This window comes from Salvia hispanica, chromosome 1, assembly GCF_029641045.1.
Source record: "Salvia hispanica isolate PSC_SH4W2 chromosome 1, Shi_PSC_v1, whole genome shotgun sequence".
In the NCBI taxonomy this organism is placed as follows: Eukaryota; Viridiplantae; Streptophyta; class Magnoliopsida; order Lamiales; family Lamiaceae; genus Salvia; species Salvia hispanica.
The window spans coordinates 54147863-54159265 of record NC_142692.1 but is presented as its reverse complement, the minus strand read 5'-3'; the positions used below and the strand labels follow the sequence as shown (position 1 = coordinate 54159265).

The following is an 11403-nucleotide window of genomic DNA, read 5'->3' as shown; positions in this document are numbered from 1 at the left end:
ATGCAATCTCATTTGGTTTTTCCGTGCTGAATTGTGGTAGAGACAGACACCAACGGAGAGAGAGCGAGGGAAGAATTCATGCGAGCGCCTCGCCTCGTCAGACACCATGTCGTCCTCCGTAAACTACCGGCGTCAGCCGTCTCTCTCGCGCCGTGCGTCTCGCGGCGCCACCACCACCTTCTCTATGGAGGTGTTCGACAACGAGGTCGTGCCTTCCTCGCTGCAGTATGATATCGCACCCATTCTCCGCGTCGCCTCCGAGATCCAGCACGAGCGCCCCCGCGTTGCCTACCTCTGTATTCTCTCTTTTTCCTATCAAATTCCTTTTTATGATTTCTAAATTCTTTGACAAAAATAGTTTTCTACGTATTTGTTTTCGTTTTGTAAAAAAAACAGCATTTACCAAGAATTCAAAATTTACGGATTTATTTTTCATAGATTTTGATATGTATTTTATATGCATGTTTGTGTGTTGTTGATATGTAAGTAAAATAAAAGCTCTTTATTAGGACTTTGTTATGTAAATATGTGTATGTTTTGGGTTTCAAGTTCACGTAATTAAACATTCAATTTGATACCAAACAAGACAAGACTATAATGTATTTCTTCTACTTCAAGTTCAATAATAAATTTTTTTATTGTAGGCCGCGTTTATGCTTTTGAGAAGGCACACAGATTAGATCCGAGTTCAAGTGGACGTGGTGTGCGACAGTTCAAGACTAGTCTACATCAAAGATTACAAAGGGTACGTTGATGATTTATCAGAAACATTTGGCACACTACATTCCAACATCAAGGCAAGTTTAAACATGCAGGCGGATCCAGAAATCGAAAATGGAGGGGGCAAAATATATAGTTTTAGCTTGATTTAGTGCGGATGTGGCTATTTTTTCAATATTCGGGGCGGCACCGGTTGCAAACGGAGAGGGCGGACATGATAATTTTACGTTCCGATAAGGGAAATTTAGTCGCACGGAAGGGGCAGTGGTTTCTTGTAGGAGTACCTAAAAAACATAACATATAAACCTAGTATTAGACTGCTTTCACATTACTCGGACGTAAAATCCTCATTTGTGCTCCCTCCGTTTGCCTTCACCATTGCCCCCAAAGACCGAAAAATACTCATGTTCGACCTAAACCAAGCTAGTAGTAATATATATTCAACTCCCTCCATTTCCGAATCTTAAGATTCGCCACTGAATGGGACGGGTGGAATATACATTTGTGGACAATTTTATGGAATTATGAATCTATTAATACAAAATGGTGAAAATTACTCATACATATAATGTAAAACACTTAATTTTGCGAATTTAGAATATATACTTAATCTCAACTTTCTAATGTTAAATTATTATGACATTTAATCAATCATAGTAATATTTTTTACAAAATCAAACTTTTAAGGAGTATAGTATAAAACTACGAGTCCCTAAAATTTTCGAAAATTGCCGGTCCAAACATCCCTCTTTTCACCATTGTTTAGATTCGGGTAATTCAAATGCAATTTGTTTTTTAATTTTATAGTATTTCCTTGTAATTCATACTCGCTCTGCTGTTGCCAGAAGTGGCGAATTTTATAGTATACAGAATTTGTCTCTTCTTTGATTTTATAGCATCCCCTTGTTGGTGGGTTAGGTTATTGACATGAAGCCAAAAGATTGGATAATAGATGATTTGTTGAATAGATTTCCAATCGTGTATTCAGGAGGATGGACCATCTATGGCTCGTCGGGTCAAGAAGACGGATGCACGGGAAATCGAGAGCTACTACAAGCAATACTATGAGAACTATGTTTTGGCACTCAACAAGGGCAACCAAGCTGATAGGTGCCCACTTTTGTAGCACAAATTCATAATGTATGTTTTCATCATTGTTAACAATAGTTCTTCTTGGCAGAGCTCAGCTTGGAAAAGCTTACCAGACAGCCGGGGTGATGTTTGAAGTGCTTTGTGCTGTCAACAAGACCGAGAAAGTCGAGGAGGTTGCACCCGAGGTCAGTTTTTATCTACCTAAATCAAGACGGTTTCGTTCAATTCTGCTCATGACATGACAGAGCTTTGCTGTTTTTACAGATTATGGCTGCAGCAAATGACGTCCAAGCGAATGCGGAGCTTTGTGTCCCGTTTAACATTCTTCCCTTGGATGCAGCTGGGGCGTCACAGTCCATCATGCAGCTTGAAGAGGTGGGATTTGCACCTTTTAACCCAAGAACTCCTGTGTGTGTTTGAAATATCATGTCATTCCTCTTTTTCCGAAATTTCAGGTGAAGGCCGCTGTAGCTTCTTTGCGTAATACTCGTGGCTTAACATGGCCGTCATCGTTTGAGCAACAACGGCAGAGGACTGGGGATTTGGACCTTCTTGATTGGCTCAGGGCGATGTTCGGCTTTCAGGCATGTCTTGTGAATTGTTGGACCGGATAACTCTTTTGTGCTTTAAGATGAGGATAATTAAATGCTGGCTGGCTCCTTTTGCAATCTACAGAAGGACAGCGTCAGGAATCAAAGGGAACATTTGATATTGCTCCTTGCAAATATTCATATAAGACTACATCCCAAGCCCGAAGCACAAGCCAAAGTATGTCTCCTCTAGTTGTTTCTCGTCTGAATATATACAAGATTTTTAGTGTTAGAGAAGTTAACTTAAAATCTGTTGCTTTTCCTCAGCTTGATGATCGAGCTGTTGATGCACTGCTGATTAAAATCTTCAAGAACTACAAGACATGGTGTAAATATCTGGGTAGAAAACACAGCTTAAGGTGAAAAGGAAGTCTGAAAATCAGCTATGTGAATACTAGATAACTAACTTACAACAGTTTCATATTTTCATTAGTACATTTAAAAAATTTAACTCCTGTTGGATTAGATTAATATTTCAATAATTACTGCCCACAGACTCCCCCAAGGTCAGCTGGAAGTGCAACAGAGGAAGATTCTTTACATGGGGCTTTATCTTCTTATCTGGGGCGAAGCAGGCAATTTGCGCTTTATGCCCGAGTGCCTATGCTACATTTTTCACAATGTGAGTGATATCTTTTACATGCATGATCAAAGTGACATACATATATACTAGTATTCAATTGGATGAATGATTATGTTCAGATGGCATATGAACTTCATGGACTGTTGGCGGGAAATGTAAGCATAGTAACAGGAGAAAACATCAAGCCTTCGTATGGTGGAGATGATGAGTCTTTCTTGAGGAAAGTTATAATGCCCATTTATCGAGTGATTGATAAGGTATTCTTGATAAATTAGTTGTAAACTAATGTCTGCCCAAAGATAACCAAATGCTGCTTATACGGTTGCAGGAAGCTAAGAAAGGTAAAAATGGTACAGCTCCCCACACTTCCTGGTGCAACTATGATGACCTGAATGAGTATTTTTGGTAAAGAGAGTATTAATTTATTTTCTATGCTTCATAATGCATGCTTTTAATTAGGATATGTCAAACTACTATAGGTCACCGGATTGCTTCCGATTGGGATGGCCAATGCGTGATGATGGTGAATTTTTCAAATCTGTACAAGATCCTAAACCGGTAATTGTGGCCAAAGTTGTGAACTTATTTAGCTAGCTTCAAAATATTGTTTGTCTGCTGAGTATCAGAGGTGTTTCAGGGGAAAAGTGCTCCGAAAAGGCCCAAAAGTCTGGGGAAATCATTCTTTGCAGAAACACGATCATTTTGGCACATATTCCGAAGTTTTGATCGTCTGTGGACGTTTCTTATTCTGGCTCTACAGGTATATAAGATGAAAGACATAATTGAGATTATTAGGTGATTGTACTGAATGGGAGGGTTGCCCTGCAGATTTTGATTATCATAGCCTGGAGTGATGTTACTGTATTCAACATCTTCCAGCCGACTAATGTGTATCGTATGTCTAGCATTTTCATCACAGCAGCCTTTCTTCGTGTCATTCAGAGTATTCTTCTTCTTCTATCCATACATCCAAAAACCTTTAAATTATTGGCTCAATTTTTTCCTGATCAATCACATTTCAACTTGACTTTAGGTCTTTGTGTTGCTTATGTAATCAAGATTTATTTGAAATTGCTATAGGTATACTGGACATCATTCTCAACTTCCCAGGCTATATTAGATGGAAGTTCACTGGAGTTTTGAGAACCGTCCTGAAATTAATTGTCAGCTTAGCCTGGGCTGTCATCCTTCCTTCATGTTATTTGCTCCGATCCAATTCATTTTCGTTCACCAAAATCAAAGAAGGGTTTTCATTCCTTGATGATGTCAAGGGTGTACCTCCTCTCTACATTGCAGCTGTTGCTATATACCTGTCACCAAACTTATTAAATATAGCCTTATTTGTTTTCCCCATGCTGCGACGTTTCATTGAGAACTCTGATTGGCATATCATTAGGATGTTCCTATGGTGGTCACAGGTACATCTTTTCTCATCATTATTCTTTACTCTTTCACTCACTCATACGTTCAAACCAACTGATATTTAATAACTCGAAGGAATCTGCTATTATCTAGAAAATTTAGGTGAAAATTTATGTTCTAGTTAGCCAAATAGTGTCATCTTCCAAGTACTTCTCTAAAAGTCATGTTAAGAGGGAAAAAAGAGATTCTATAACACGTTTCACTACTCAATATTAGAGATGCATCCGTTCTTTAACCTAGGTAAGAAAGCAATTGCAGTCTCTTATTTGCATTGATCTGTTTCCTGAGAATAAGCATATGCCTGGATGTGAAAGTTTCTTATCATTTTCAGCCAAGAATCTATGTGGGAAGGGGAATGCATGAAAGTCAATTTGCACTTATCAAGTATGTCACCCAAGTTCTCTAATCTCTGGGTCTGTTCTTCACATCTGAGACTGATGTTATTTTTTGTTTTGGATTTTTCGGTCGTAATTAAAACAGATATACTCTATTTTGGGTGCTACTTCTGGCTTCCAAATTTTCATTCAGCTATTTTATGATGGTAGTTTCTCATCCTTTTGTTAATGAATAGGATGCATATACTTTCAACTGCTCTGTCATTATTATGTCTCATTTAATTTCAGATAAAGCCTATGGAGAAGCCCACTAAGGACATAATGAGCATTCAACGTGTTACTTATACTTGGCATGAATTCTTCCCGCATGGTATGTATTCATTATAGTGGGATATAAAGTGTTCACGAGAATAATCCTATCAATTTTAATGTATTGAATATATCATACCAATGCAGCTAAGCACAACTTTGGAGCTGTTGCTGCAATATGGGCACCAGTTATCTTGGTGTGCATTCTTATCATCAGAATCTTATAGCTTCACATTAGAATTTATTTTTCCATTTCTTTCTGCTCAATTTTTGTACTATCCATTCTTTCATAGTTGTGACTTTACGTGCAGGTTTACTTCATGGACCTCCAGATTTGGTATGCCATATTCTCCACCATGTATGGGGGTTTTATTGGAGCCCTTGATCGTCTCGGAGAGGTATAAGGAGTACATCTCGTGCACGATTAGCTGTGGAATCATTCTGAGAACATTGTTATTGTGTTGCCAATCGATAACTTTATATACTCCTCAAAGTAATTACACACTCTATTCACTTCAATTTCAATTTGTCCCTCAGATTCGAACTCTTGGAATGCTTCGGTCTCGTTTTACGTCTTTGCCTGGCGCATTCAACACTCAGTTAGTACCATCTGATAAATCTAAGAAAAAAGGATTTTCACTTTCAAAGAGCTTTGATCAGGTTACTTTCTCCCTATATAGATATCACTTCATTTCCCCAATAAAGATGGCTAGCGTAGTTTTCAGAATATTTGTGTCTTTTCTTTCTTTAGGTAACTACGAGTAAAAGAAGTGAAGCCACAAAATTTGCACAGCTGTGGAATGATGTTATTGGTAGCTTTAGAGAAGAAGATCTGATAAGTGACAGGAAAGCTCAGTCATTTTGACTTTTTTTTTCCTTATATAATATAATATCATCTTTTTCTGTTACCATTTGACGAAATTTTGCATATAGATGTGAACTAAAGTTATATAACTTACCTCAGGGAGATGGACCTGCTTCTTGTTCCTTATTCATCTGATCCCAGCCTGAAAACAATTCAGTGGCCCCCCTTCTTGCTTGCTAGCAAGGTGAAAGTTGTGCATTTTGAGTTTTATCATGTCTGTATTATTTTTTCACTTTTTTCTACTTTGCAGATTCCAATTGCACTGGATATGGCTACTCACTTTCGATACAAGGATGCTGACCTCTGGAGGCGGATATGTGCTGATGAGTACATGAAATGTGCCGTGATTGAATGCTACGAGTCATTTAAACTTATCCTCAATGCCTTGATCACTGGTGACACTGAGAAAAGGTTGTTATTCTGATACCATTTATATGATAAGTATCATATTTGAACCTCAATCTATTCGAAATAATTTTCTTTGTTTATATTTAAAATTCTGATATATGCTTTACATGAACAGGATAACTGGAAGAATAATAAAAGAAATCGAAACTAGCATATCAGAATATACATTCCTTCAGAATTTCAGGATGAAGGCTTTGCCAGATCTTTGCAAGAAATTTATACAACTTGTGGAGATATTGGTAAGCCAGCTCTTATCAAAATCTTCAACTATAAGTTTGGCATCTGTGGAAACTGAGTGAATCTTCTATCTCGCAGAAAGACAGCGATCCATCCAAGAAAGATAGTGTTGTTTTACTGCTGCAAGATATGTTAGAATTAGTTACCCGTGATATGATGGTGAATGAGATCCGGTTTGTAGACGCTGCAGTATTTATTTTACAGAAACTATCTTTACTATCTTGTAGTATTCTAATTTAGTGTATTATAATTTCTACATTGAATATAGTGAAATTGCGGAAGTTGGTCAAGGTAGCAAGGATTTCGGGAATCAACTTTTCGCCAGTATTGCTTTTCCTCCCCCAAATACAGCTCAATGGGAAGAGCAGGTATGTGAAGCTGGATTTATGAACACATCCCAATTTATAACATCTTGAGATAAAAGTGGTGTTATTATCTACACTTTTCCACAGATACGGCGCCTCTATCTTCTCTTAACTGTTAAAGAATCAGCAGTTGATGTCCCAACAAATCTTGAAGCACGCCGGAGGATAACATTTTTCTCCAATTCACTTTTTATGAATATGCCACATGCACCTCGAGTGCGCAAAATGCTGTCATTCAGGTGATCTTATACCTTATAATATGTCTGTGTGCATGATGTTGAGAACTATTTGTACAGCAGCTTCTCATGTACTATTCTATACATTAGAACTTTTAGTAAGTTTATAAGCTGTAGTCCGAGGAACATTCTATTTCATATCTGCATAGTAACTGTATTTATCGGCAATTCGGCATGCAGTGTGTGTACTCCATATTACAGTGAGGAGACTCTCTACTCCAAGACTGATCTTGAAATGGAAAATGAAGATGGAGTTTCTATCATTTATTATCTCCAACGGATATATCCAGGTCCGACTAATATTCCAAATCAGAAAAACATATAGTCTTCAGGATCATAATCAGCTAATATAGTGCCATCTAATGGCATGTACTCAAATTTTTCATTCAGATGAATGGGATAACTTCATGGAGCGTTTAAATTGCAAAAGTTCTGAAATTTGGGACAATGAAGAAAATGTACTGCAACTACGCCATTGGGCCTCTCTGAGAGGACAGACTCTTAGCAGAACAGGTTATTTGAGTCCCACATTCTATTCGTGATCTTCGTGTTCTCCCTAGTTTTTTATGTGATTTCTATTTGTCTTGCAGTCAGAGGGATGATGTACTACAGAAGGGCCTTAAGGCTTCAGGCGTTTCTTGACATGGCTTCAGAAGAAGGTAAGAAAAACTTATAATGATAATCAAGCTGAGAAACTTAAAAACAAACAGGATTGGATGATTCTAGAGAATATGTTTGTGACTGGTTCTGCCTAATTTTTGCAGTATTACAAGAAGGTTATAAAACGGTGATAGATCCATCAGAGGAAGAAAGGAAGAGCCAAAGATCTTTCTACAATCAATTAGATGCTGTAGCTGACATGAAATTCACCTACGTTGCGACCTGCCAGAATTATGGAAATCAGAAACGTTGTGGAGATCGCCGTGCAACAGACATATTAAATCTGATGGTTAAGTAAGTTGGACAATACTGGCAATGTTAAATAATGATGATGATAATCTCATTTTATTACAACACCACGCTCTTATGTTTTTGCAGTAATCCGTCTCTTCGTGTAGCTTATATAGATGAAGTTGAGGAAAGGGACGGTGGAAAAAGCCAGAAAGTCTATTACTCTGTTCTAATCAAAGCTGTTGATAACCTTGATCAGGCAAATATTTTCTTAGTTCTGCATAAAATTCTAGTAAATAATATATATTCAACCCGAAGACTGATTTAGTCTGTTTCTTCTTAAGGAAATCTACCGTATAAAGCTACCAGGGCCAGCGAAGATAGGAGAAGGTAAACCTGAAAACCAAAACCATGCAATCATTTTTACGCGTGGAGAAGCTCTCCAGACAATCGATATGAACCAAGTAAAGTTGCTGGCATCTGTATTCTTTAGATTGATGAAGAGTCTGTCTTGAAAATTAAACATTCTTTCTTGCTTCCTTTGTAGGATAACTACTTAGAAGAAGCTTTTAAAATGCGCAACCTACTTGAGGAATTTAACGGGGATCATGGGGTGCGACCACCAACTATCCTGGGTGTGCGTGAGCATATTTTCACTGGAAGGTAGTAGAGTTTCACTTTCTGTCCGTATGTACAAATTCTGGATTATCTCTCTGATCTCTCAAATGCTCAACCAGTGTTTCATCCCTGGCTTGGTTCATGTCTCTCCAAGAAACAAGCTTTGTTACAATTGGTCAGAGGGTTCTCGCCAGACCTTTGAAGTATGTTGTTTCTTTATCTAACGCACCACCACATATTAGATGAATAATCATATGATAATTAACTATTGTACTAAAATCTTATGGTAATCCATCTGATTTTCTGCAATGTTGAACTTTCATTTTATTCAATTTTCTCTAATGTTTTATGAAATAGGGTACGGTTCCATTATGGACATCCAGATGTTTTTGACCGGATTTTTCACATAACCCGCGGAGGCATCAGCAAATCTTCAAGGGGAATCAATCTGAGTGAAGATATATTTGCTGGTAAAACTTTAACCTATATAGCTGAAACATATGCATACAATATATGTATCCCCTGATTTGTATTACCTTCTGTAGGTTTCAATTCAACTCTACGACGTGGAAATGTCACTCACCATGAATATATTCAAGTTGGGAAGGGACGAGATGTTGGTTTCAACCAGATCTCACTTTTTGAAGCCAAAGTTGCTTGTGGTAATGGGGAGCAGACACTTAGCCGTGACATCTACAGACTGGGGCATCGTTTTGATTTCTTCCGCATGCTGTCATTTTATTACACAACTATAGGGTTCTACATCAGCTCAATGGTATGACCATTTTACTTTGAATTTCATTGGTTTTCTCACGTGAAAATTAAAATGTTACTTGATTAAAATGATACTTCCCCCGTCCCATAGAAATAGGCTGAATTTTCTTTTTCGTCGATGTTTTGCAGCTGGTGGTCTTTACAGTGTATGCCTACTTGTACGGTAAGCTATATCTTTCCCTGAGTGGATTGGAACAGACAATAGTCAAGGTTGCCAGAATGAGGGGAAACGATGGTCTCAAGGTAGTCATGGCGTCGCAATCAATTGTTCAACTAGGTATTTTGATGGCACTGCCGATGATTATGGAAATTGGACTGGAGAGGGGGTTCAGAACCGCAGCTAGTGATATGATAATCATGCAGCTTCAACAGTCATCTGTCTTCTTTACATTCTCTCTGGGGACAAAGGTTCATTACTTTGGGCGAACAGTTCTACATGGCGGAGCCAAGTACAGGGCCACTGGGCGCGGTTTTGTGGTTAGACATGAAAAATTTGCGGAAAACTACAGAATGTACTCAAGAAGCCACTTCACAAAAGCTCTAGAACTCATGATTTTGCTGATCGTTTATAAAGCATATAGTACAGCTGCTTCTGACTCCAACACCTACGTATTTGTGACAATATCGATGTGGTTCCTCGTGGCGTCCTGGCTGTTTGCTCCGTTTCTGTTCAATCCATGTGGAACGGAATGGCAGAAGATAGTGGAGGATTTTGAGGACTGGTCGAAGTGGATGAGCAGCCGCGGTGGGATTGGTGTTCCAGCGAGCAAGAGTTGGGAGTCGTGGTGGGACGAGGAGCAAGAGCATCTCCAGCACACAGGGTTTCTCGGGAGGCTGATGGAGATCTTCCTTGCTCTTCGGTTCCTGTTGTACCAGTATGGAGTTGTGTATCACCTGCACGTGGCCCGGCATAACACTAGTATCTTGGTCTATGCTTTCTCCTGGCTGCTAATCGTCGGCGCGATGATAATTTTCAAGGTTTTGTCAATGGGGAGGACAAGGCTGAGTGCCAATTTTCAGATGGCTTTCAGGATGATAAAACTAGTAGTGTTTGTTGCTTTGGTGGTGGCACTTATCCTTGCCATAAAGTTCCTAGAGTTGACTGTGGGAGATATATTTGCCAGTTTATTAGCCTTCTTGCCAACTGGATGGGCGCTTCTGCTGGTAATGAGATATGTACTACTACTGGGATACGATCGGTTGCTAACCATTTGCTAATTGCTAACTATGCCAACAACCTAATGTCCGTGTTGATATTTATAACATAGGTTGTAGACATAGTCGACAGTTAGCAATTTAAGATAGTTAGCAACCTAATATGACCCTACTACGACCAGTATTACAATTTGATATTTGTGTGATTTCGAATTAATATTTGAAATGGTGTATAGATTGCGCAAGCATGCAGGCCGACGGTGAAGAAACTGAAGATGTGGGGGTCAGTGAGAGGTTTGGCGAGAGGGTACGAGTACCTGATGGCGCTAGTGATCTTTGCTCCGGTGGCCATCTTGGCGTGGTTCCCCTTCGTGATCGAATTCCAAACACGCCTCCTCTTCAACCAGGCCTTCAGCAGAGGGCTCCAGATCCAGAGGCTGTTTGCTGGTGGGAAGAAGGACAAGTGATATATCTATCTATCTATCTGCACCCTTGCATGGATATTTTTAGATATACAAACATGCATGCATGCATGCATGCATATTCTTTCTCAATGAATAATGCTCCACTCATTTTGTATTATCAAAATCCGGGGAAAAAGGAATAAAAGCGATGGAGGAATTCACTCCACTCTCTCCCTCTCTCTCCTCTCCTCTATATCTATATCTATGTATACTTAATAGAAACGAGTTTTATATGTATTTCACAAAACTTGACATGTGTGTTATATCCTTATTCTACAAAGAAGGCCTAGCTAGCTATTCTCTATATATTCTTCAATCTTCATTCCAACAACTTGGGTG

General features: G+C 38.8%; 1 protein-coding gene across 4 annotated transcripts; it reads left to right on the top strand.

Moving 5' to 3' along the window:
• The first annotated feature begins 39 nt into the window (after window positions 1-39).
• On the top strand, window positions 40-11241 carry LOC125222094 (callose synthase 5-like). Of its 4 annotated transcripts, XM_089066147.1 has the most exons (40): window positions 40-296; window positions 645-745; window positions 1709-1830; window positions 1901-1997; window positions 2077-2187; window positions 2268-2396; window positions 2488-2580; window positions 2670-2761; window positions 2898-3024; window positions 3105-3242; window positions 3314-3390; window positions 3465-3543; window positions 3623-3745; window positions 3814-3928; window positions 4066-4403; window positions 4739-4791; window positions 4888-4948; window positions 5031-5112; window positions 5199-5248; window positions 5363-5449; window positions 5589-5711; window positions 5803-5898; window positions 6017-6100; window positions 6167-6327; window positions 6440-6563; window positions 6640-6734; window positions 6830-6929; window positions 7014-7165; window positions 7343-7452; window positions 7553-7675; window positions 7753-7821; window positions 7927-8116; window positions 8201-8312; window positions 8398-8517; window positions 8601-8716; window positions 8791-8874; window positions 9029-9141; window positions 9217-9446; window positions 9575-10609; window positions 10837-11241. In XM_089066147.1, exons 1-40 carry the CDS (start codon window positions 107-109, stop codon window positions 11065-11067), a joined length of 5733 nt encoding a protein of 1910 aa, XP_088922273.1. In that variant the 5' UTR covers window positions 40-106; the 3' UTR covers window positions 11068-11241. The 4 variants fall into 4 exon arrangements, with proteins under 4 accessions (XP_088922273.1, XP_088922274.1, XP_088922278.1 ...); XM_089066148.1 differs by lacking the exons at window positions 40-296; window positions 645-745 and adding an exon at window positions 1402-1492; XM_089066152.1 differs by lacking the exons at window positions 40-296; window positions 645-745 and adding an exon at window positions 1539-1629.
• Window positions 11242-11403: the final 162 nt, after the last annotated feature.

Bases quoted from the DNA above. Each gene is read 5' to 3' on its own strand.
- LOC125222094 (XM_089066147.1), top strand. From the start codon at position 107: ATGTCGTCCTCCGTAAACTACCGGCGTCAGCCGTCTCTCTCGCGCCGT. The intron at 4,949-5,030 runs GTAGTTTCTCAT...ATTTAATTTCAG, and splicing joins CATTCAGCTATTTTATGATG to ATAAAGCCTATGGAGAAGCC. The intron at 6,328-6,439 runs GTTGTTATTCTG...TTACATGAACAG, and splicing joins ACTGGTGACACTGAGAAAAG to GATAACTGGAAGAATAATAA.